This window comes from Nerophis lumbriciformis, linkage group LG18, assembly GCF_033978685.3.
Source record: "Nerophis lumbriciformis linkage group LG18, RoL_Nlum_v2.1, whole genome shotgun sequence".
NCBI lineage: Eukaryota > Metazoa > Chordata > Actinopteri > Syngnathiformes > Syngnathidae > Nerophis > Nerophis lumbriciformis.
The window spans coordinates 43,670,621-43,697,753 of NC_084565.2; the positions used below are offsets into that span (position 1 = coordinate 43,670,621).

General features: G+C 43.0%; 1 protein-coding gene across 1 annotated transcript in view; it reads right to left on the bottom strand.

Annotated features, from left to right (window-relative positions):
* Window positions 1-4,281: 4,281 nt before the first annotated feature.
* Window positions 4,282-27,133, bottom strand: part of arhgap39 (Rho GTPase activating protein 39) — a 104,399-nt gene continuing 81,547 nt past the window's right edge. The window contains exons 3-11 of the mRNA XM_061978434.1: window positions 13,575-14,832; window positions 13,325-13,489; window positions 9,867-10,052; window positions 9,578-9,791; window positions 8,007-8,080; window positions 7,728-7,927; window positions 5,244-5,335; window positions 5,008-5,177; window positions 4,282-4,933 (exon numbers count right to left, since the gene is read on the bottom strand). Of these exons, the coding sequence (XP_061834418.1) occupies window positions 4,739-4,933; window positions 5,008-5,177; window positions 5,244-5,335; window positions 7,728-7,927; window positions 8,007-8,080; window positions 9,578-9,791; window positions 9,867-10,052; window positions 13,325-13,489; window positions 13,575-14,832 (2,554 nt within the window). The 3' untranslated portion in view covers window positions 4,282-4,738. The remainder of the gene's footprint in view (window positions 4,934-5,007; window positions 5,178-5,243; window positions 5,336-7,727; window positions 7,928-8,006; window positions 8,081-9,577; window positions 9,792-9,866; window positions 10,053-13,324; window positions 13,490-13,574; window positions 14,833-27,133) is intronic.

The window sequence follows — 27,133 nt, forward strand, 5'->3', positions numbered from 1 at the left end:
CGCTGGACAAGCTCCGCCCACTCAGACGGGACTTGACTGGCTGACGTTTGTCGTGTCGGCTTCAACCTAGCACAGGAGAGAGATTGAACCCTTCTGTTTAAAAGTTGACGAAAGAGTTTTAATTACTGCTCCGGTTTGGATTTTATGTGCCCTCAAAGTCGGTCCCGTCCATCTCTGCTTGTTATAGTCATTGTGTAAGTGGGCCAAAATATTTATATTAGAAAATAATCTCATGGAAATGACTGCCGTCATTTGATTATAATAATAAAACATTGAACTTGTTATTTAGTCAGGTTTGGGCATACTTGCCAACCTTGAGACCTCCGATTTCGGGGGGTGGGGTGGTGGTGGTGGAGGGGGGGCGTGGTCGGGGGGGTGGGGGGCGTGGTTAAGAGGGGAGGAGTATATTGACAGCTAGAATTCACCAAGTCAAGTATTTCATACACATATATATATATATATATATATATATATATCCTGAAAATATGCAAACAAAACTGTGTTTGGATAATTGATACTTCAAACTTGCATAAATAAATCTTAAGGAATATAACATAACTTGGCTTCTGAGAGCTTCAAAATGTAATGAATAAAATGCTAAAGTTGTTGATAAACAAGCAATTATTTTAATAATTAAATATGGTCATTTTAAATGAATTATTATGATAATAGGATAATAGGATCTCCAGCTCTCGCTGGATCGGTTCGCAGCCGAGTGTGAAGCGACTGGGATGAGAATCAGCACCTCCAAGTCCGAGTCCATGGTTCTCGCCCGGAAAAGGGTGGAGTGCCATCTCCGGGTTGGGGAGGAGATCTTGCCCCAAGTGGAGGAGTTCAAGTACCTCGGAGTCTTGTTCACGAGTGGGGGAAGAGTGGATCGTGAGATCGACAGGCGGATCGGTGCGGCGTCTTCAGTAATGCGGACGCTGTATCGATCCGTTGTGGTGAAGAAGGAGCTGAGCCGGAAGGCAAAGCTCTCAATTTACCGGTCGATCTACGTTCCCATCCTCACCTATGGTCATGAGCTTTGGGTTATGACCGAAAGGACAAGATCACGGGTACAAGCGGCCGAAATGAGTTTCCTCCGCCGGGTGGCGGGGCTCTCCCTTAGAGATAGGGTGAGAAGCTCTGTCATCCGGGGGGAGCTCAAAGTAAAGCCGCTGCTCCTCCACATCGAGAGGAGCCAGATGAGGTGGTTCGGGCATCTGGTCAGGATGCCACCCGATCGCCTCCCTAGGGAGGTGTTTAGGGCACGTCCGACTGGTAGGAGGCCACGGGGAAGACCCAGGACACGTTGGGAAGACTATGTCTCCCGGCTGGCCTGGGAACGCCTCGGGATCCCCCGGGAGGAGCTGGACGAAGTGGCTGGGGAGAGGGAAGTCTGGGCTTCCCTGCTTAGGCTGCTGCCCCCGCGACCCGACCTCGGATAAGCGGAAGAAGATGGATGGATGGATGGATAATTTAAAATGAATTATTTCAAATATGTTTATTTTAATTCTATGGCTGGATGTAATAAGGAGTCAGACAAAATACAAATAAAAATACAATTAATTTTGATGTTTTTAGCAAAATATAGTAAAAATGTATTTAGTATTTTTTTTTTTTTTATTTAAATTAATAAATATATTTATTTTTAGGTAAGATAAACATAATAATACAATTTGTCTCTAGTATGGATGATTTAGTTCTTGTCACCCTGTTGTCCTCCCGTTGTGGAAAAAAAGGCTGTCCTCACTCAGGTCCGGCTGAAAATCGGGAGAGGCGCTGAATTTCGGGAGTCTCCCGGAAAATTCGGGAGGGTTGGCAAGTATGGGTTTGGGTCGCTCACATGTGCTCCACTGAATGCTCAAGGAGTTTTTACATTTTCTCACACATGAAAAAGTAGAGGGAACATTGTTTGGGGGTATCCATAATACGCCGATAGGGAGAAGTTTTTATTTACACGATGAGTCGGGTGTGTTTTGACCTCCGCCGAACCCCTGAGGCCGACTCACCGAACCCCCAGGGTTCCATTGAAGCCTGGTTAAGAACCACTGTACTCTACTGATACTTTAACTTTAGAGAGGGCGTGAAAAAGGTGATGTGATATCGTCTTTTGTGTTGGTAAAGAGACAATATCTTGATTAAAAACATCGACAAACAATAACGGCGAAGCACTACCTCACTTAAGACGTCGTCTTCTCCCGCACAGCGACGCCGTCATCTCGCCGTCATCACGCCGACACTCGATGCACTTCGCCGGGGCCATGACGGCGTGTCCCCCGCCCGGAAGTCCACTCCGTCAGCCAATGACCCACCGACACGACGGAGAACAGCCATGAGTCAGCACAAGTCTTTTATTAAATAAACGCTTTTGTCTTTTGCTCAGACACGGTGACACGAACAACTCAACACACACCTTCCTCGCTCCGAGTAGGAAATAAATCCTTCCAGTGGACGCTTTGAAATCTTTAAACTGTGGGAACATTTGTGTCAGGTAGTGACGCCGTCTGCATGCTGATTGGGTGCCGCCGCCATTTTTAAAAAGACCCGCTCAAATGTTATTTTTGGAACGCCCTCTAGCGGCCTGTTTAAGGGCGGCACCAGCAGGGTGTCGCCACTAGGGGGTGCCAGAATACCTCTTTCGAAGTTCTTTTTTTTATACATGTTCTGTACTAGAGATGCGCGGTTTGCGGGCACAACCGCGGAGTCCGCGGATTATCCGCGGATCGGGCGGATGAAATTAAAAAAAAATTAGATTTTATCCACGGGTCGGGTCGGGCGGTTGAAAAAAATAAAAAATAGATTTTAAATAGATTCAGGCGGGTGGCAGTTAAACCAATTGGGAAATATATATACATAGTTAAATGTTGTTACCCACATACGAAAAACGAGCAGGCACCTGCAGCATATGCCACAACAGAAGAAGAAAAAAAAGAAGAGATGGACACTTTTACGGAGCGGAGAAGGGACGCCTCGCCGGGATCCGGGACCGAGGCCCCTTCCCCCGAGAGGGCCCCACCGGGAGCCGTAGCTGAGGCGATCCGCGAGAAGGGCCCGACGCACGTCCAGGGTCACCACCGCACCGACACCCCGCCGCGGCCGGCGTCACGCGCAGCAGGTAAGCAGCTTACCTGCCCGCCACCCCCGTGGCCGGGGGCTCGTAACAGGGGTCACTCCGCGCGCTCCGCCCGCGCAGCTTACCTGCCCGCCACCCCTGTTGCCGGGGGCGCGTAACAGGGGTCACTCCGCGCGCAGTGCGCTCACGAAAGGTGTGGGGCTCACCCTGGTTGATATAGACAGCAGCTAGGACGGTGGCCATGGAAGTTGGAACCCGCTAAGGAGTGTGTAACAACCCACCTGCCGAATCAACTAGCCCTGAAAATGGATGGCGCTGGAGCCTCGGGCCCATACCCGGCCGTCGCCGGCAGCGAGACGCGCTTGGAGGTGCGCTCAGCGCGGCTCCCATATGATTGCGCACTGGTGTGCGTCTGGGCCGTGACAGCGTGGCACGCGAATGTCTGTGCTGCATTGGATCAGTCTCCTTTCTTTAACAGGCAAAAGCTTTATAACCTCACTAATGCCTTGCATCGTCTAGATACTCAGTGGCCTAGTGGTTAGAGTGTCCGCCCTGAGATCGGTAGGTTGTGAGTTCAAACCCCGGCTGAGTCATACCAAAGACTATAAAAAAATGGGACCCATTACCTCCCTGCTTGGCACTCAGCATCAAGGGTTGGAATTGGGGGTTAAATCACCAAAATGATTCCCGGGCGCGGCCACCGCTGCTGCCCACTGCTCCCCTCACCTCCCAGGGGGTGATCAAGGGTGATGGGTCAAATGCAGAGAATAATCTCGCCACACCTAGTGTGTGTGTGACAATCATTGGTACTTTAACTTTTTTAACTTTAATATAACAACGGGCGGGTGCGGGCGGATGCGGTTCTGGTCAAATGTTACATCGGGTGGATGGCGGATGGTTGACGACTTTCTGATGCGGTTGCGGATGAAATAATTGCCTATCCGCGCATCTCTAAAGTCGTCCGCCATCCACCCGATGTAACATTTGACCAGAACCGCATCCGCCCGCACCCGCCCGTTGTTATATATCTAGACGATGCAAGGCATTAGTGAGGTTATAAAGCTTTTGCCTGTTAAAGAAAGGAGACTGATCCAATGCAGCACAGACATTCGCGTGCCACGCTGTCACGGCCCAGACGCACACCAGTGCGCAATCATATGGGAGCCGCGCTGAGCGCACCTCCAAGCGCGTCTCGCTGCCGGCGACGGCCGGGTATGGGCCCGAGGCTCCAGCGCCATCCATTTTCAGGGCTAGTTGATTTCATCCGCGCATCTCTATTCTGTACAGTTCATGTACACCGAGCCTACGTCACCACACACACTATTGCACATGTGTGAGCAGGACACACACACACCGACAAAAAGGCATCAAATAAATACAAAATAAATTACAAAGTTAAAGAAACAACATGTTAAATAATCTGAAATAAACAAGCCACAGTCGTAAACAATGACACGGCGCACAAAGACATTCACAAATTAGTAGTGGGCGGGGGGTATATGGATGTGGGCGGGGCCTCAGGCGGTTGGCGGCAGTGAGCCTTAGCTGCCAAGACAGCAGGGGGACGAGTCACGTGACCAGAGAGGCGGACGGGATCCCTGCAGGCACGTCTATAAAAGGTACGCGAAGGCACGCAGTCATGTGACCCGCAAAGTCCGGCCGAGGAGCGAACGCCTTCGGCTATAGGATGCCGTCCATGAAGCTGGTGTCCAGCCGCTGGACGAGGACGCGGATGAAGGACATCTCTTTGCGGGTGTTCTCGAAGATCACCCGGGGGTCGTCCGACTGGCAGCGTAGACAGTTGGGGGCCATGACCATGGCCAGGTTGTTGACGTCCATCTTGGTGACGGACACGTTGGCGGGCTGCCCGAACACCTGCGGCACATACGAGGGGAGCATTTTTCAAGCGAGCGTGTTTGTGCGGCTGGCTTGCGCTGCGCGCCACACACCTGCAGGAAGCGGACCAGGTAGCAGAGGACCAGTTTGTTGATGTGCGGCAGACCCAGCACCACGTTGACCGCCGCCTCCGCGTTGTCGTAGTGCTTGATGCACTCGTCGTAGAACTCGTGAGGGATGAGCGGCTCCTCCAGCTCGCGGTACCAGAACTTGAGCAGGGAGGCTGCGGACGACAGACGGGACTCGACTGTTGAGTACGCCCCCGGCATGTGACAGTTTGACGTCTAACCTGGAATGTGAGGGTCTTCTAGTCCTGTTGGGATTTTCCACTGGTCCACCTGCAGCTTGAGGGCGTTCACTTCATCAATGTCTCCTGGTACCCTGGAGAACATATACTATTAGCGTCAAAATGAGACTACCGTATTTTCCGCACTATTAGCCGCACCTAAAAACCACAAATTTTCTCAAAAGCTGACAGTGCGCCTTTTAACCCGGTGCGCTTTATATATGGATAAATATTAAGATTAATTTTCATAAAGTTTCGATCTCGCAACTTCGGTAAACAGTCGCCATCTTTTTTCCCCGTAGAAGAGGAAGCGCTTCTTCTTCTACGCAAGCAACCGCCAAGGTAAGCACCCGCCCCCATAGAACAGGAAGCGCTTCTTCTTCTACTGTAAGCAACCACCCGCCCCCGTAGAAGAAGAAAAAGCGCGCGGATATCACCGTACGTTTCATTTCCTTTGTGTGTTTACATCTGTAAAGACCACAAAATGGCTCCTACTAAGCGACAGGTTTCCGGTTCATGAAAAGACGCAATCTCTCCATCCGCACACGGACTACTATTTCACAGCAACTGCCTAAAGACTTTCAAGAAAAGCTGGCTACTTTCCGTGCATATTGTAAAAACAAGATAGCTGAAAAAAAGATCCGGCCAGAGAACATTATCAACATGGACGAGGTTCCACTGACTTTTGATATTCCTGTGAACCGCACTGTGGATACAACGGGAGCACGTACGGTGAATATTCGCACCACAGGGAATGAGAAGTCATCCTTCACTGTGGTTCTAGCTTGCCATGCTAATGGCCAGAAACTTCCACCCATGGTGATATTCAAAAGGAAGACCTTGCCAAAAGAGACCTTTCCAGCCGGCGTCATCATAAAAGCTAACTCGAAGGGATGGATGAAGAAAAGATGAGCGAGTGGTTAAGGTAAGTTTAAGTTTACGCGAAGAGGCCGGGTGGCTTTTTTCACGCAGCTCCGTCCATGTTGATATACGACTCCATGCGCGCCCACATCACGCTGGTTTTTAATATATTATTAAAGTTTGTCTGACCTATCCGACTGTTTTTTTGACATTCCTTTAGCGCAGTTAGATGCGGCTTATAACACGGGGCGGCTTATAGGTGGACAAAGTTTTGAAATATGCCGTTCATTGAAGGCGCGGCTTTTAACCCAGGGCGCCTTATGGTGCGGAAAATACGGTATGTGTCACGTACCAAGTGTAATGACTACGGTGTGCACTTGGACTTAGACAAACTTCAGACAAACTTTAATGATCCACAAGGGAAATTGTTCGAACATGGCTAAGAAAAGTTCGCTAACGTTAACATGCTAACAGTTAGCATATGACAAGTACCAAGTTATGGCATTCACAAAACTAAACATATGGTGTCTAAGTGGCTCCATTTAGTGGCCAACTATCAAACAGTCTTGTAGGTGTATGCCTGCAAAAATGGCAACAAAAAAAGGTAGCTAACATTAGCATGCTAACAGTTAGTATACAGTATGACTCATACGAAGTTAAAGCTAACGTCCACATACAAAGTGTAATGACTATGGTGTACACTTGCGAACATGGCTAAAAAAAGGTCACTAATGTGAACATGCTAACAGTTAGCAAATGTCAAGTACCAAATTCTATGACTGATGATGTACGAGGGCAAGTTTGGCTAAAAAAGTTAGCATGCAAACTTTAACATATTAACAGTTAGCATATGTCAAGTACCAAGTTATGGCATTCACAAAACTAAACAGATGGTATCTCAATAAAGTACTATCTATCTATCAATTGTCGGAGGCAGATATTTACATATATCCGAATTTAAGTGTTACTTCTTTTTATTTCATAATCATATTACAAAACAGCTAGTGTTTTTCTTCCAATTGTGGTCTTTTGGTTGTCTGCAAAACGGTGTGCTTAACCTTGAATGAGGAATGTTAGAGAGAGCGATAATAAGCATTTGTTTTGGCTGGAGACACAGGACTGCCAGGGACTTAAGAGGGGAGAGGGTGTTTCGGGGGGCAGACGATCTTAGGGGCGCAATTGAATGTTCTATGCTGGACTGGTCTCAAATGTATATCTGCAAAGCTTTGCAAATATATTACAAAATACCTATTCTGTCTCTGGTGGTTTTTCAACTCAGCTTTAAGTGTCGTAAAGAGCTTGGGAGCGACTTGTGACTTGAATTCCCTGGGAGGAACAACTGGTCCAAAACGCAACACTATCTCTCTATCTATCTATCTATCTAAGTGGCTCCGTCTACTGGCCAGCTATCAAACAGTTTTGTAGGTGTACGGCTGCAAAAATAGCTAAAAATAAAGGTAGCTACCATTAGCATGCGAACAGTTAGCATACGTCACATACCAAGTTACACGACTGAGGTGTACGGGTTAACAGTTAGCATATGCCAAGCACCAAGTTACAGCATTCCCACAATCAAAGTGGCTCCATCTAGTGGCCAACGATCAACAGTCCTGCTAAACAGCTCACCTGAAGATGCCTTCCGTCTGGTCCCCGTTTAGGCCCAGAACCTCCTCGGACAAGCGGGTCTGGACCCAGGGCAGCTGGTGGTCCGGGTATCGCTCCTTCTGCAAGGCCATGACCTCCTCCAGGGATGAGCCGAACATGGAGGGACTGAAGATGGCGTTCCTGGCATGTTGGATCTCCTCCAAGCATGGCTTCTGCAGACCCTGGAGAACAAAGGTTAACCATCTGCGTCAGCTGGGAGACCAGCAGGATTGTGGACTGTGAGAGTCCGGAGTTGGATACCTTCTTGGCGCCGGTCAGAGCTGCCTTGGTCAACTTCCTGTTGCAGTGTTTGGCGTAGCTGCTGATGGCTACTCCTGAGGAGGAACACAAGTACGCTGTCATATATTTTCTGAGCGGGAACAAAGTTCTTGCAGGGCAGAAAGCTGTTTTTAATGATTCGATCTTCTCATATAGCTAAATAAATCGGTCAAACATGCAAAAACAAATATCTTTGTTACATTGAAATGATGTAGCCAGTGAGTTCAGAAAGGACCGGCACCTCTACATTGCCTTCATTGACCTTAAGGCTGCCTTCGACACTGTGGACCACGGGTCCTTCTGGAACATCCTGAAGTCCCTCGGAGTCCCAACTAAAATCACCAGTTGTATCAGGGTGCAGAAAGCTGTGTGCGTGTGAGCTGTAAAGACTCTGAGTGGTTCCCCATCAACAGCGGGGTCAGGCAAGGCTGTTTTGCCGCACCAGAACTATTCAACTGTGTCATCGACCACCTGATGTCCAGAGTCTGTGTGCGAGTCCCCGGGGTGTCACTTGGAAACTACACCCTAAAGGACCTCGAATACGCCGATGGCACCACCCTGTTCAGTGAGACCGCTGACCAGCTCAGGGAGGCCCTCGGTGTGTTTGATTCAGCTCGGCCTGAAAATCAGCTGGTCCAAAACCGAACTCATGCATATCGGCGATGGACCAGACCCACCACCCTTCTTATTTGAGGATACCCCTGTCCACTTTGTCCCTACCTTCAGATACCTCGGCTCGACAGTCACCAACACCGGCGACCTCAAACGAGAGGTGGACCGCCGTCGCGCCTTTGCAGCCTCCGTCATGCAGTCCTTGTGGAGACCGTTGTGGCGACACCGGCACATATCTCGGGACACCAAGTTGAGGGTCTACAATTCCTCTGTCATCTCTGTCATTTCTGTACGGCTCGGAAACATGGCCGCTGAATAACATCCTGGCGGCCAGGCTGGATGGCTTTGATTCCAGAGCCCTCAGGAGGATAGAAGGCATCACGTGGAGCCAGCATGTCACCAACAAGACCCTAAGAGAGCTAACCCAACAGCTCCCAGCCTCTGCGCTGGTATGGCCATGTCATCCGCCTGCCAGGGGGAACACCCCACGCGCAAAATCCTGGACTTCAACCCGCAGCGAGCTGGCTGGAGACGCCCTAGAGGCGCCCCCAGCACTCGCTGGCTGGAGACGCCCTAGAGGCGCCCCCAGCACTCGCTGGCTGGATGTATTAGCCCAGGACCTTAAGGCCTGCAATGTGACTATGGCACAAGCTCACAACAGACCCAGATGGAGAGACCTGGTTGCTATGGTCGGCTCTACGCGCCCTGAAGTGCAAGAGGACTAAGTAAAGTAAGTAAGCCAGTGAGTGTTGTTCCTAGTTTGGCCAGCAGAGGGAGGCACAGCAGCCTGTAATAACTCCTCTATTTGTTTGGAAGTTGGCAACCAGCGAGCTGAGGGAAAGCTAACGACAACATGGATGATAGACGGTCACGTTGTGTGGTATTTTGTGTTGACCAAACGCTAAGAGGAGGTCTGTGCTGTCAAAGAGTGTCGCGTGTACCCTTGGTGTCGTTGAGGGGGTCCATGTGTCGGCAGATGTACCCCTCCAGGTAGTTGTGGAAGCGCGGGGTCGGGGGGAAGAAAGCCAGGCAGATCGCCATCAGCTCCCAGCCGCGCTCCAGGCTGTCGTAGCGGAAGTTCTCCGTGGTTTGGCGACACAGCTGGATGTAGAGCTCGTCACGCAAGCCCTGGTTGCTCCACCCGCGGACCACCACCTGCGTAAACGCGCGGGACAGAAACGACATGAAACAAAATTCCAGATGCTGTGGTGGCGTCTTGTTAGGACAGACCTCCAGGGCCACATTTGAGGGGTCCACTTTGGTGCGCCGGTCCCCCATGTAGGTCTGGATCAGCTTGAAGATGTCCACCGCCTCTTTCTTCACGCTGCGGTCCGACGTGACAATCATCGGCTTTTTGATGGGCTCGCTGCTCCACGCCAGCATGTTGGCGATGGACACCTTTCTTCTGAACAGACCCTATGCAGGTTTTAAATAGTGGTTATGGTATCAGGGCTGTGGTGACTGGACCGTGTTTTCCGGACTATAAGTGGCAGTTTTTTTCATAGTTTGGCCGCGGGTGCGACTTATACTCAGGAGCGACTTATGTGTGAAACGATTACCACATTATAATATTATTTATCTCATTCACGTAAGAGACTAGACCAGGGGTCGGCAACCCGCGGCTCTGCAGCTCTTTAGCGCCACCCTAGTGGCTCTCTGGAGCTTTTTCAAAAATGTATGAAAAATGGAAAAAGATGAGGGGAAAAAAATCTATTTTTTGTTTTAATATGGTTTCTGTAGGAGGACAAACATGACACAAACCTCCCTAATTGTTATAAAGCACACTGTTTGTATTAAACATGCGTCACTGATTCGAGTATTTGGCGAGCGCCGTTTTGTCCTACTAATTATGGCGGTCCTTGAACTCACCGTAGTTTGTTTACATGTATAACTTTCTCCGACTTTCTAGGACGCATACTTGCCAACCTTGAGACCTCCGATTTCGGGAGGTGGGGGGGTAGGGGCATGGTCGGGGGTGGGGCGGGGCGTGGTTAAGAGGGGAGGAGTATATTGACAGCTAGAATTCACCAAGTCAAGTATTTCATACATATTATATTTATATATATATATATATATATATATATATATATTAGAGATGCGCGGATAGGCAATTATTTCATCCGCAACCGCATCAGAAAGTCGTCAACCATCCGCCATCCACCCGATCTAACATTTGATCAGAACCGCATCCGCCCGCACCCGCCCGTTGTTATATATCTAATATAGACGATGCAAGGCATTAGTGAGGTTATAAAGCTTTTGCCTGTTAAAGAAAGGAGACTGATCCAATGCAGCACAGACATTCGCGTGCCACGCTGTCACGACCCAGACACACACCAGTGCGCAATCATATGGGAGCCGCGCTGAGCGCACCTCCAAGCGCGTCTCGCTGCCGGCGACGGCCGGGTATATGGGCCCGACGCTCCAGCGCCATCCATTTTCAGGGCTAGTTGATTCGGCAGGTGGGTTGTTACACACTCCTTAGCGGGTTCCAACTTCCATGGCCACCGTCCTGCTGTCTATATCAACCAGGGTGAGCCCCACCCCTTTCGTGAGCGCACTGCGCGCGGAGTGACCCCTGTTACGTGCCCCCGGCAACAGGGGTGGCGGGCAGGTAAGCTGCGCGGGCGGAGCGCGCGGAGTGACCCCTGTTACGAGCCCCCGGCCACGGGGGTGGCGGGCAGGTAAGCTGCTTACCTGCTGCGCGTGACGCCGGCCGCGGTGAAGGCGGACGAGGCGGGGTGTCGGTGCGGTGGTGACCCTGGACGTGCGTCGGGCCCTTCTCGCGGATCGCCTCAGCTACGGCTCCCGGTGTGGCCCTCTCGGGGGAAGGGGCCTCGGTCCCGGACCCCGGCGAGGCGTCCCTTCTCCGCTCCGTAAAAGTGTCCATCTCTTTTTTTTTTTTTTCTTCTGTTGTGGCATATGGAGCAGGTGCCTGCTCGTTTTTCGTATGTGGGTAACAACATTTAACTATGTATATATATTTACCAATTGGTTTAACTGCCACCCGCCTGAATCTATTTAAAATCTAATTTTTTTAAATAATTTGAACCACCCGACCCCACCCGACCCCACCCGACCCGCGGATAAAATCTAATTTTTTTTAATTTCATCCGCCCGATCCGCGGATAATCCGCGGACTCCGCGGTTGTGCCCGCAAACCGCGCATCTCTAATATATATATATATATATATATATATATATATATATATATATATATATATATATATATATATATATATATATATCTACATCCTGAAAATATGCAAACAAAACTGTGTTTAGATAATTGATACTTCAAACTTGCATAAATAAATCTTAAGGAATATAACATAACTTGGCTTCTGAGAGCTTCAAAATGTAATGAATAAAATGCTAAAGTTGTTGATAAACAAGCAATTATTTTAATAATTAAATATGGTCATTTTAAATGAATTATTATGATAATTTAAAATCAATTATTTCAAATATGTTTATTTTAATGTATAATTCTATGGCTTGATGTAATAAGGAGTCAGGAAAAAATACAAATAAAAATACAATTAATTTTGATGATTTTAGCAAAATATTTAAAAAAAATGTATTTAGTTTTTGTTTTTTTTAATTAATAAATATATTTATTTTTAGGTAAAATGAACATAATAATACAATTTATCTCTAGTCTGGATGATTTAGTTCTTGTCACCCTGTTGTCCTCACTCAGGTCCGCATGGAGCTGGAGGGGGCGTGGCCTCCAGCTCCAGCTGAAAATCGGGAGATTTTTCGGGAGAATATTTGTCCCGGGAGGTTTTCGGGAGAGGCGCTGAATTTCGGGAGTCTCCCGGAAAATTCGGGAGGGTTGGCAAGTATGCTAGGACGTGTTTTATGCCACTTCTTTTTCTGTCTCATTTGATGTGTGAGGGAGCAGGGTTGGGGTGGGGGCAGGGTTTGGTGGTAGCAGGGGTGTATAATGTAGCCCGGAAGAGTCAGGGCTGCATGGGATTCTGGGTGTTTGTTCTGTTGTGTTTATGTTGTGTTAAGGTGCAGATGTTCTCCCGAAATGTGTTTGTCATTCTTGTTAGGTTTTGGTTCAAAGTGTGGCGCATTATTAGTAAGAGTGTTAAAGTTGTTTTATATGACCACCGTCAGTGTAACCTGTAAATACAGACTGTAGAGGGCGCCAAATGTTGTACCATCATGGCACGCCCTTATTCTAGCCGTAAGGGTGAAAATCGGTGAATATCAATCCCGGAAGTTTTTCTGCGAGAGGCACTGAAATCCGGAAGTCTGACGGGAAAATTGGGGGGTTCAGCAAGTAAGCTGTTGAGCCGCATCAGAGTGATCAAAGAGCCGCGGGTTGCCGACCCCTGGTATAGTGGTTATGGTAGTCGGTCTGGTGAATGCACTTATTGCATAATGGCTATACATGGTAATATAGTTATGGTAGTATACCAGTAGGTTTACGGTGGACGTAGCGTAGTTTGTTCAGTGGTTCTGGTAGTAGGTTTAGGATGGATGTAGTTGTAGTTTGTTCAGTGGTTATGGTAGTAGGTTTAGGATGGATGTAGTTGTAGTTTGTTCAGTGGTTATGGTAGTAGGTTTAGGATGGATGTAGTTGTAGTTTGTTCAGTGGTTATGGTAGTAGGTTTAGGATGGATGTAGTTTGTGTAGTGGTTATGGCAGCTGCAGGGTGTGGTAGGTTTGAGTACCTGCGTGTGTTTGTTGAAATGCTTGGACGCCCAGTTCTCTATGTCGGTCTCAGACGAGGGCTTTCTCAGGGTGAATTCTGGGAAAACTCCACAGCTGGCGCTCGGCATCATGTTCCTGGCGTTGCGGCTGGCCTCGAATTGGGCGCAGGCGCCGAGGTCCTCCGACTAGACAGAAAATGAAGAATGCCATTCAAGAAATGTTATTAGTCTTGTAGGGTCAGTCCTGCAAACTCCCAGCATGCGTCAGTACCTGTGACGGGTGCAGGTAGGGCTCGGGGGACGCCAGGCTGGTCTGGACTGAAAGGCTTTTTTCCAGCAGGGCCTGGGGGAAGCCCAGCCTCTCAAAGGTGCTGCGCTTCCAGTGGTGGCCGTCACTCTGGGCCAGCGCCTCATCTTCGCTGAAGGCCCTCACCACGGGGCCCGGCAGGGGCGGAGGTACGGCGCCGTCGCTCTCGTATCCGTCCTTGGAGCCTTGCAGACCGCATCCCTGGTCCGAGTCCCAGCTGCTCCGCTGCTTCATCACCTGCTGCGCCTCCCAGGCCAGCCGGGCCTGGGCTAGCATGGCCTCCGACGCCGTGCCCACCAAGTCCCCGTCAGGGGCGCCGCAGCGGGCCAGCTCCTGCGGAAGCGACGGCTTGCGGCTTTTTCGTTTGCGGTTCCCACCGGGAGAGAAAGGGCCGGCGGAGGACGAGGACAGGGAGTGAGTGTGGCTGGACCAGGACACCGAGTCCTCATAAAGCAGCCTCTGTCCCCCCTCGCCACCCTCGCCGCTGTAGTCCAGCAGCAGGCGGGGATCCCTGATCAGAGACTGGCTGTGCTGCAGAGTGTAGGAGCCCCCGTAGGAGCCGCCGTAGCCTCCGGTGGTCCCGTAACGCAGCATGCGGTCGGTGGTCTTAAAGCGGGGGCTGGAGGATGACTGCTCGACGTAGACCAGCTGCTTGACATACTCCTTGCCCACAGGACTGTACTCCAGACTCTGTGTCTTTTCCGGACACTTCTGGCGGGTCAGAACCAGCTGGCCGTACGGGGACTGCTTGGGGGAGTGGTAGAGCGGCGCCGAAGTCTTGCGAGCAGGGGACTTGCCTGTGCCGTAGAAGGAGGAGTCGGACAGGTGGATGTCAGACGGAGGCTCCTCGTAGATGGGCGGGGGCTGGTACTCGGAAGGCGGCTCCTCGTACAGCGGTGGCTCGTAGGCGTAGCGCGGCGACGAAGGCTGGGAGTCGGCGGACGAGCGGCGCTGTGTGCCGCCCAGCTCTGCCCGCTTCATGAAGGGGGAGTGGCGGCGCTCGGCATAGAGGACGGGCGAGCCGTCGGCTTCCGAGGGCGGGTGGCCTCCGGAAGAACGGCGGGTCCGCGATGCCGTGCCCCCTCCCGACAGGGCTCCTGGTGTGGGGGGGTCGCAGGGAGAGTAGCCGTTACCCTGGTGGGCCAAGAAGCTGGGCTCCCTGTCCGTCACCTTGATCAGCATACGCTCCTTCGTACCTGTATTCCACCTGAAGGGGGACGTCCTGAGGGGAGCACATGAGGACAGGAGGAGGTTTAAGGTTAATAAATATGAAGATGTCGGACTCAATCGCTTCTGCGGCGGAGGTTAAAGGGGTGCACACGGGGGTCTCTGGCAACAAGCCACCTCATCACTTTGCATTCATCGTCTTCATCCGGCGTGCCCTCGCCGTCCGACAACAGGAGGAAGACGAGGATGAAGAGTGGAGAAGAGAGTGTGAAATTGATTGCAGTGTTGGCCACATGCCCCTTTCACACACTTTCCCCCTCTGGACCTGAATGGCGTCAGTGTGGCTGCCAGGGGGCACTTGTGGATGTTAGCATGGGCGCCAACGCGGGGAACAAAGAGAAGCCTTTCACTGTTTGCTTTGGTCTTCACCTCGCTCCACCACCACCACCACCATCTCACTCTCCACCTACACCACAGCTTAGGTTTGCGCGATATCCACGATATAAATGGAGTTTTTGATACCATCGTTCTATCGTGATAATGAATGTTGACCACACGTTCGAGCTGTGTCCCGAACATGTCCTCAAATCACTGTGGCATTCTGGCTAACGTCCCTCCACGGTGCAAAACCACTCCTAAGAAAGCAATCCTCACCTCTATGGCGGCAGAGAAACTATGGAGGACATGCTACACGACACACGGTGGACGGATTGACAGAAATATCGACCGGAACCATACCAAGCATCCATCCATCCATCTTCTTCCGCTTATCCGAGGTCGGGTCGCGGGGGCAGCAGCCTAAGCAGGGAAGCCCAGACTTCCCTCTCCCCAGCCACTTCGTCCAGCTCCTCCCGGGGATCCCGAGGCGTTCCCAGGCCAGCCGGGAGACATAGTCTTCCCAACGTGTCCTGGGTCTTCCCCGTGGCCTCCTACCGGTCGGACGTGCCCTAAACACCTCCCGAGGGAGGCGATCGGGTGGCATCCTGACCAGATGCCCGAACCACCTCATCTGGCTCCTCTCCATGTGGAGGAGCAATGGCTTTATTTTGAGTTCCTCCCGGATGACAGAGCTTCTCACCCTATCTCTAAGGGAGAGCCCTGCCACCCGGCGGAGGAAACTCATTTCAGTCGCTTGTACCCGTGATCTTGTCCTTTCGGTCATAACCCAAAGCTCATGACCATAGGTGAGGATGGGAACGTAGATCGACCGGTAAATTGAGAGCTTTGCCTTCCGGCTCAGCTCCTTCTTCACCACAACGGATCGATACAGCGTCCGTATTACTGAAGATGCCGCACCGATCCGCCTGTCGATCTCACGATCCACTCTTCCCTCACTCGTGAACAAGACTCCGAGGTACTTGAACTCCTCCACTTGGGGCAAGATCTCCTCCCCAACCCAAGATGCATTCCACCCTTTTCCGGGCGAGAACCATGGACTCGGACTTGGAGGTGCTGATTCTCATCCCAGTCGCTTCACACTCTGCTGCGAACCGATCCAGCGAGAGCTGAAGATCCTGGCCAGATGAAGCCATCAGGACCACATCATCTGCAAAAAGCAGAGACCTAATCCTGCAGTCACCAAACCAGATCCCCTCAACGCCTTGACTGCGCCTAGAAATTCTGTCCATAAAAGTTATGAACAGAATGTGTGACAAAGGGCAGCCTTGGCGGAGTCCAACCCTCACTGGAAACGTGTCCGACTTACTGCCGGCAATGCGGACCAAGCTCTAACACTGATCATACAGGGAGCGGACTGCCAAAATCAGACAGTCCGATACCCCATACTCTCTGAGCACTCCCCACAGGACTTCCCGAGGGACACGGTCGAATGCCTTCTCCAAGTCCACAAAGCACATGTAGACTGGTTGGGCAAACTCCCATGCACCCTCAAGGACCCTGCCGAGAGTATAGAGCTGGTCCACAGTTCCACGACCAGGACGAAAACCACACTGTTCCTCCTGAATCCGAGGTTCGACTATCCGGCGTAGCCTCCTCTCCAGTACACCTGAATAGACCTTACCGGGAAGGCTGAGGAGTGTGATCCCACGATAGTTAGAACACACCCTCCGGTTCCCCTTCTTAAAGAGAGGAACCACCACCCCGGTCTGCCAATCCAGAGGTACCGCCCCCATACCAAGCATAGAATCAATAAACTACAGTGATTAGATCGGTGTTTTCTACATCGTTTACAAACTTAGAAAATAAAGTCCTCCTATGTCCAGGGACTTAATCCAAAGAATTTAAGTCAGAGTCAATAGTAGGAAATCCTTCAAATATTTTGACATTGTTGCACCGCCATTGCATGTTTTTGTCGGGTTATAATTGTGATCAAAAACCGGATCTTCACTAGTGGTACGTGGGCTCCATCTAGTGGTACTCCAAAGAATCACTTGATTTAAGTAGTGTTTTATTTTCCTATATTCAAACACAGTGTTACTGTTTAAACGGTGGCCAGAAATATTAAATATGCTTGTTGAATAAAACCTCTGCCTTGTTTTTAATGAATACTTAGGCCTGCTACGCTACTGTATTTTAATGTTGGCCATGACGGTCGTACTTGGAGATTATTCAAGGTTATTCTGGGGTGGTACTTGGTGAAAAAAGTTTGACAACCACTGATTTAATCCCCCTCGAAAATTGTAAGTATCAGTATCAGCATTGGTATGACCGATACTGCCCCTGTAACTACTTGATATTGGATCGCCCAAATTTGTAGTATCGCCCAAAACTAAGTATCCCAAACAACAGAAGAAAAAGTAAAACAGTGTAAATAGAAACATGTTACAACATAAAGTGAGTGGTTTGTATTTCTTGTTTAGCACTTAGCATTACTGCTACATGATGCTTAGTGTCTCACTAAAGCTGCAGATTTTGTAGCTAATCCTCCTTATGTTCAGGCTCAAAAATATAAGGTGCTGGGGTCATCATTTGTCCCAAGATAGTCGTAGTTGTCCCTCGTGAAGAGACTGCCTTGAGTAGAAGTAGCGTCCGTGGATACGCAGGCGTATGCTTAAAATGAGAAAAATATGTCAATATTACATGTTATCGTGAATGTGGCAGATACTACATTACAGCATGTATATCAATTGTTGATTAATGTTTTTAGAGCGCTTTATTGGCGCAATAGAGCGACTTTCATTGGTTCCTTTGTCAGCTGACTTTTACTAGCGTTTATTTACGATTTAGAATGCATATAAAACAAATTTAAAAATATGTTTTCTGTCTCGATTAAGGATTGTGAATGATATGCAAAAATGAACCCCAAAAAGTACAAGTTAAGGTCAAAATCACAAAGAGCCTAGATCATAGGTGTCCAAGTCAAAGCCCGGGGGCCAAATGTGGCCCGCCACTTCATTTTATTTGGCCCTGGAAAGCCTGGAAATAATATGTATCAAATAAAGTACTGTAACTTTTCTTACTAAATATATGTACTCCATGTAATCACAAACTTAAATATCGTCTAATTATGCAAAAATATGTGATCAAATATTCAAACTATTTTTTTTAATAGAAATAAATACTACTAATAATTATTTATTATCCATCAAATTGTGCAATGTAAAAGTAGCAATAGATTTCGGACAGACTAACCTCCTCCAACCTCCGAGGACAAAGCTACGAACAATGGGAGACCGGGCTTTCTGCTCCAACGCTCCCAGTCTGTGGAACGTTCTCCCTGACCACCTGAGGGCACCACAGACTGTGGATGCTTTTAAAAAAGCCTTTTTTTTTTTTTAGATATATATGCGTGCTAGTTCTAGTTTTTATTTGTATTTACTTTTATTATCTTTTAATTTTTTTTGAATACATTGTAGCGCTTTGAGGTTCCATCCATCCATTTTCTACCGCTTGTCCCGTTCCGGGTCCCGGGGGTGCTGGAGCCTATCTCAGCTGCATTCGGGCGGAAGGCGGTGTACACCCTGGTTGTTTGCTCAATGTAAAGTGCTTTTTACAAATAAAATCTATTTTTAGGGCCCGCATGGCCCATTGCATAAGGACTCCCGCGTATTTGGCAGGTGCTAGTCCTAAGTGTCCCAATACTTTTGTCAAGTTTTAGTCCCAAGTGTCCCAATACTTTTGTCCAGTGGTAGTCCCAAGTGTCCCAATACTTTAGTCTACTTTTAGTGTGAAGTGTCCCAATACTTTTGTGCAGTGGTATTCCTAAGTGTCCCAATACTTTTGTGCAGTGTAAGTGTCCCAATACTTTTGTCCAGTTTTCGTCATAAGTGTCCCAATACTTTTGTCCAGTGGTAGTAATAAGTGTCCCAATACTTTTGTCAAGTTGTAGTCCCAAGTGTCCCAATACTTTTGTCCAGTGGTAGTAATAAGTGTCCCAATACTTTTGTCAAGTTGTAGTCCCAAGTGTCCCAATACTTTTGTCCAGTTTTCGTGCTATGTGTCCAAATACTTTTGTCCAGTGGTAGTCCTAAGTGTCCCAATACTTTTGTCTACTTTTAGTCCGAATTGTCCCAATACTTTTGTGTAGTGTACCTACCTTGTCTGCATTGTGTGGGCACGCTGGTGCTTCCTGCTTTTAAGCAGCCTTCTTGAAAAAACAGCACCATCAGCGCAGCGGCTCTTTGAAGGGTCATAAAATCAAAACCGGAGCCGGTATCAAAACTCTTTCGCCAACTTTCAATCAGAAGGGTTCAATCTCTCTCCTGTGTTAGTTTGAAGCCGAAACGACAAAGTCGCTCAGAGGAGATAATGTTTGAAGAAAGGTGACCGGTTTTTACAAAAATGTTGTGTTGAAGGGGGAATAGCAACCTTCCTGTAGATTTTTGCTGGGGGTTGTCAATTTATGAAATGTAGGTCTAAGTGAGACCTACGGAGAGGTTTTTGTTTCATGTCTCTCCGACCTTCCCGGTGGGAGTTACAGGCAGTTTTGTCATTTTTTTCTTCCGAGGAGCAGTTTTTTTCTCCGTTTTATTCAAAAATTGCTCTAGAGCGCAATTTTTAAATTTGGGGTTAGGTTTTTTTATTAGATCGCAATTCTTGCCAGTCCTGATGTGTGCGTTCAGTTTGGTGAGTTTTGAAGCATGTTAAGGGGGTCAAATTACAGCTCAAAGAGGCAAAAGTTACTGTTTTTAGTACTTTTTTGTCTTGAAGGGGGAATAGCCAACTTCCTGTTGATTTTTGCCCGAGAATATACTATTATGAAATCTAGGTCTAAGTCAGACCTACATAAAGGTTTTTGTTTCATGTCTCTCCGACCTTCCTAGTGGGAGTTACAGGCAGTCTAGTTTTTTTTTTCCTAGGGGGCGCTAGAGCGGAATTTTGAGTTTTGGGGTTTGGTTTTTTGATAAAAAGTTTTGCCGTTTATTACTGATGTGTGTGTACAATTTGGTGAGTTTTGAAGCATGCTAAGGGGGTCAAATTACAGCGCAAAGTTGCGGAAGAATAATTATTATTATCATGGTCAAATTTACTGTGTTTTTTACAGCATTTTTCTCTAAATGCAAAAAAAACAGTACTTTTTTTTTACTGTAATAAACTGTGGTGCCGTTTTGGCATTTACAGTAATACACCAAAAAATCTACACTTGTTGATTTGCGGTAAAAGTAAACAAAAAAAAAAGGCCGCTCAGGTGTCAAAATTTTACCGTAAAATTGCAGTTTTTTTATTTACAGTAAAAAAACTAACATACATTTTACAGTAAAATTCTGGCAATTGAGCTGTTTTTTTTAACCGTAAAAACAGCAGTACTGTTTTTCCACTTACAGTAATATACACTACATTTACAGTAATATACACTACATTTACAGTAATATACACTACATTTACAGTAATATACACTACATTTTTAAGTGAAATTATTGCAACTTACCATATTTCTTTTACATTTTGGTTAAAAAAAAATCTACAAATAAAATGCATAAAAAAATGGTGTAATAATACTGTAGCACTTTGAGGTTGTTTACTCAATGTAAAGTGCTTTTTACAAATAAAATATATTATTATTATTATTATTATCATGGTCAAATTTACTGTGGTTTTTACAGCATTTTTCTCTAAATGCAAAAAAAACAGTACTTTTTTTTTTACTGTAATAAACTGTGGTGCCGTTTTGGCATTTACAGTAATACACCAAAAAAATCTACACTTGTTGATTTGCGGTAAAAGTAAACAAAAAAAAAAGGCCGCTCAGGTGTCAAAATTTTACTGTAAAATTGCAGTTTTTTTTATTTACAGTAAAAAAAATAACGTAAATTTTACAGTAAAATTCTGGCAACTGAACGTTTTTTTTTAACTATAAAAACAGCAGTACTGTTTTTCCACTTACAGTAATATACACTACATTTACAGTAATATACACTACATTTACAGTAATATACACTACATTTTTAAGTGAAATTATTGCAACTTACCATATTTCTTTTACATTTTAGTTTAAAAAAAATCTACAAATAAAATGCATAAAAAAATGGTGTAATAATACTGTAGCACTTTGAGGTTGTTTACTCAATGTAAAGTGCTTTTTACAAATAAAATCTATTATTATTATTATTATTATCATGGTCAAATTTACTGTGGTTTTTACAGCATTTTTCTCTAAATGAAAAAAAAACAGTACTTTTTTTTTACTGTAATAAACTGTGGTGCCGTTTTGGCATTTACAGTAATACACCAAAAAATCTACACTTGTTGATTTGCGGTAAAAGTAAACCAAAAAAAAGGCCGCTCAGGTGTCAAAATTTTACTGTAAAATTGCAGTTTTTTTTATTTACAGTAAAAAAACTAACGTAAATTTTACAGTAAAATTCTGGCAATTGAGCTGTTTTTTTTTAACCGTAAAAACAGCAGTACTGTTTTTCCACTTACAGTAATATACACTACATTTACAGTAATATACACTACATTTACAGTAATATACACTACATTTTTAAGTGAAATTATTGCAACTTACCATATTTCTTTTACATTTTAGTTTAAAAAAAATCTACAAATAAAATGCATAAAAAAATGGTGTAATAATACTGTAGCACTTTGAGGTTGTTTACTCAATGTAAAGTGCTTTTTACAAATAAAATCTATTATTATTATTATTATCATGGTCAAATTTACTGTGGTTTTTACAGCATTTTTCTCTAAATGCAAAAAAAACAGTACTTTTTTTTTACTGTAATAAACTGTGGTGCCGTTTTGGCATTTACAGTAATACACCAAAAAATTTACACTTGTTGATTTGCAGTAAAAGTAAACAAAAAAAACGGGCCGCTCAGGTGTCAAAATTTTACTGTAAAATTGCAGTTTTTTTTATTTACAGTAAAAAAAACTAGCATACATTTTACAGTAAAATTCTGGCCACTGAACGTTTTTTTTAAACTATAAAAACAGCAGTACTGTTTTTCCACTTACAGTAATATACACTACATTTACAGTAATATACACTACATTTTTAAGTGAAATTATTGCAACTTACCATATTTCTTTTACATTTTAGTTTAAAAAAAATCTACAAATAAAATGCATTAAAAAATGGTGTAATAATACTGTAGCACTTTGAGGTTGTTTACTCAATGTAAAGTGCTTTTTACAAATAAAATCTATTATTATTATTATTATCATGGTCAAATTTACTGTGGTTTTTACAGCATTTTTCTCTAAATGCAAAAAAAACAGTACTTTTTTTTTACTGTAATAAACTGTGGTGCCGTTTTGGCATTTACAGTAATACACCAAAAAATCTACACTTGTTGATTTGCGGTAAAAGTAAACAAAAAAAAACTGTCCGCTCAGGTGTCAAAATTTTACTGTAAAATTGCAGTTTTTTTTATTTACAGTAAAAAAACAAAACATACATTTTACAGTAAAATTCTGGCAACTGAACGTTTTTTTTTAACCATAAAAACAGCAGTACTGTTTTTCCACTTACAGTAATATACACTACATTTACAGTAATATACACTACATTTTTAAGTGAAATTATTGCAACTTACCATATTTCTTGTACATTTTAGTTTAAAAAAAATCTACAAATAAAATGCATAAAAAAATGGTGTAATAATACTGTAGCACTTTGAGGTTGTTTACTCAATGTAAAGTGCTTTTTAAAAAATAAAATCTATTATTATTATTATTATTATCATGGTCAAATTTACTGTGGTTTTTACAGCATTTTTCTCTAAATGAAAAAAAAAACAGTACTTTTTTTTACTGTAATAAACTGTGGTGCCGTTTTGGCATTTACAGTAATACACCAAAAAATCTACACTTGTTGATTTGCGGTAAAAGTAAACAAAAAAAACTGGCTGCTCAGGTGTCAAAATTTTACTGTAAAATTGAAGTTTTTTTATTTACAGTAAAAAAACTAACGTAAATTTTACAGTAAAATTCTGGCAACTGAGCTGTTTTTTTAACCATAAAAACAGCAGTACTGTTTTTCCACTTACAGTAATATACACTACATTTACAGTAATATACACTACATTTACAGTAATATACACTACATTTTTAAATGAAATTATTGCAACTTACCATATTTCTTTTACATTTTAGTTTAAAAAAAACCTACAAATAAAATGCATTTAAAAAATGGTGTAATAATACTGTAGCACTTTGAGGTTGTTTACTCAATGTAAAGTGCTTTTTACAAATAAAATCTATTATTATTATTATTATCATGGTCAAATTTACTGTGGTTTTTACAGCATTTTTCTCTAAATGAAAAAAAAAACAGTACTTTTTTTTTACTGTAATAAACTGTGGTGCCGTTTTGGCATTTACAGTAATACACCAAAAAATATACACTTGTTGATTTGCGGTAAAAGTAAACAAAAAAAAAACTGGCCGCTCAGGTGTCAAAATTTTACTGTAAAATTGCAGTTTTTTTTATTTACAGTAAAAAAACTAACGTAAATTTTACAGTAAAATTCTGGCAATTGAGCTGTTTTTTTAACTATAAAAACAGCAGTACTGTTTTTCCACTTACAGTAATATACACTACATTTACAGTAATATACACTACATTTACAGTAATATACACTACATTTTTAAGTGAAATTATTGCAACTTACCATATTTCTTTTACATTTTAGTTTAAAAAAAATCTACAAATAAAATGCATTAAAAAAATGGTGTAATAATACTGTAGCACTTTGAGGTTGTTTACTCAATGTAAAGTGCTTTTTACAAATAAAATCTATTATTATTATTATTATTATCATGGTCAAATTTACTGTGGTTTTTACAGCATTTTTCTCTAAATGAAAAAAAAACTACTTTTTTTTACTGTAATAAACTGTGGTGCCGTTTTGGCATTTACAGTAATACACCAAAAAAATCTACACTTGTTGATTTGCGGTAAAAGTAAACAAAAAAAACTGGCCGTTCAGGTGTCAAAATTTTACCGTAAAATTGCAGTTTTTTTATTTACAGTAAAAAAACTAACATACATTTTACAGTAAAATTCTGGCAACTGAACGGTTTTTTTAACTATAAAAACAGCAGTACTGTTTTTCCACTTACAGTAATATACACTACATTTACAGTAATATACACTACATTTACAGTAATATACACTACATTTACAGTAATATACACTACATTTTTAAGTGAAATTATTGCAACTTACCATATTTCTTTTACATTTTAGTTTAAAAAAAATCTACAAATAAAATGCATTAAAAAAAATGGTGTAATAATACTGTAGCACTTTGAGGTTGTTTACTCAATGTAAAGTGCTTTTTACAAATAAAATCTATTATTATTATTATTATCATGGTCAAATTTACTGTGTTTTTTACAGGATTTTTCTCTAAATGAAAAAAAAAAAAAGTACTTTTTTTTACTGTAATAAACTGTGGTGCCGTTTTGGCATTTACAGTAATACACCAAAAAATCTACACTTGTTGATTTGCGGTAAAAGTAAACAAAAAAAAAGGCCGCTCAGGTGTCAAAATTTTACTGTAAAATTGCAGTTTTTTTTATTTACAGTAAAAAAAACAACGTAAATTTTACAGTAAAATTCTGGCAATTGAGCTGTTTTTTTTAACCGTAAAAACAGCAGTACTGTTTTTCCACTTACAGTAATATACACTACATTTACAGTAATATACACTACATTTTTAAGTGAAATTATTGCAACTTACCATATTTCTTTTACATTTTAGTTTAAAAAAAAACTACAAATAAAATGCATAAAAAAATGGTGTAATAATACTGTAGCACTTTGAGGTTGTTTACTCAATGTAAAGTGCTTTTTACAAATAAAATCTATTATTATTATTATTATCATGGTCAAATTTACTGTGGTTTTTACAGCATTTTTCTCTAAATGAAAAAAAACCAGTACTTTTTTTTTACTGTAATAAACTGTGGTGCCGTTTTGGCATTTACAGTAATACACCAAAAAATCTACACTTGTTGATTTGCGGTAAAAGTAAACAAAAAAAAAAGGCTGCTCAGGTGTCAAAATTTTACTGTAAAATTGCAGTTTTTTTTATTTACAGTAAAAAAAACTAGCATACATTTTACAGTAAAATTCTGGCCACTGAACGTTTTTTTTTAAACTATAAAAACAGCAGTACTGTTTTTCCACTTACAGTAATATACACTACATTTACAGTAATATACACTACATTTTTAAGTGAAATTATTGCAACTTACCATATTTCTTTTACATTTTAGTTTAAAAAAAATCTACAAATAAAATGCATAAAAAAATGGTGTAATAATACTGTAGCACTTTGAGGTTGTTTACTCAATGTAAAGTGCTTTTTACAAATAAAATCTATTATTATTATTATTATTATCATGGTCAAATTTACTGTGGTTTTTACAGCATTTTTCTCTAAATGAAAAAAAAACAGTACTTTTTTTTTACTGTAATAAACTGTGGTGCCGTTTTGGCATTTACAGTAATACACCAAAACATCTACACTTGTTGATTTGCGGTAAAAGTAAACAAAAAAAAAGGCCGCTCAGGTGTCAAAATTTTACTGTAAAATTGCAGTGTTTTTATTTACAGTAAAAAAACTAACATACATTTTACAGTAAAATTCTGGCAACTGAACGTTTTTTTTAACTATAAAAACAGCAGTACTGTTTTTCCACTTACAGTAATATACACTACATTTACAGTAATATACACTACATTTACAGTAATATACACTACATTTTTAAGTGAAATTATTGCAACTTACCATATTTCTTTTACATTTTAGTTTAAAAAAAATCTACAAATAAAATGCATAAAAAAATGGTGTAATAATACTGTAGCACTTTGAGGTTGTTTACTCAATGTAAAGTGCTTTTTACAAATAAAATCTATTATTATTATTATTATTATTATCATGGTCAAATTTACTGTGGTTTTTACAGCATTTTTCTCTAAATGAAAAAAAAACAGTACTTTTTTTTACTGTAATAAACTGTGGTGCCGTTTTGGCATTTACAGTAATACACCAAAAAATATACACTTGTTGATTTGCGGTAAAAGTAAACAAAAAAAAAAGGCCGCTCAGGTGTCAAAATTTTACTGTAAAATTGCAGTTTTTTTTATTTACAGTAAAAAAACTAACGTAAATTTTACAGTAAAATTCTGGCAATTGAGCTGTTTTTTTAACCGTAAAAACAGCAGTACTGTTTTTCCACTTACAGTAATATACACTACATTTACAGTAATATACACTACATTTACAGTAATATACACTACATTTTTAAGTGAAATTATTGCAACTTACCATATTTCTTGTACATTTTAGTTTAAAAAAAATCTACAAATAAAATGCATAAAAAAATGGTGTAATAATACTGTAGCACTTTGAGGTTGTTTACTCAATGTAAAGTGCTTTTTACAAATAAAATCTATTATTATTATTATTATTATCATGGTCAAATTTACTGTGGTTTTTACAGCATTTTTCTCTAAATGCAAAAAAAACAGTACTTTTTTTTTACTGTAATAAACTGTGGTGCCGTTTTGGCATTTACAGTAATACACCAAAAAATCTACACTTGTTGATTTGCGGTAAAAGTAAACAAAAAAAAAAGGCCGCTCAGGTGTCAAAATTTTACTGTAAAATTGCAGTTTTTTTTATTTACAGTAAAAAAACTAACGTAAATTTTACAGTAAAATTCTGGCAATTGAGCTGTTTTTTTTAACCGTAAAAACAGCAGTACTGTTTTTCCACTTACAGTAATATACACTACATTTACAGTAATATACACTACATTTTTAAGTGAAATTATTGCAACTTACCATATTTCTTGTACATTTTAGTTTAAAAAAAATCTACAAATAAAATGCATAAAAAAATGGTGTAATAATACTGTAGCACTTTGAGGTTGTTTACTCAATGTAAAGTGCTTTTTACAAATAAAATCTATTATTATTATTATTATCATGGTCAAAT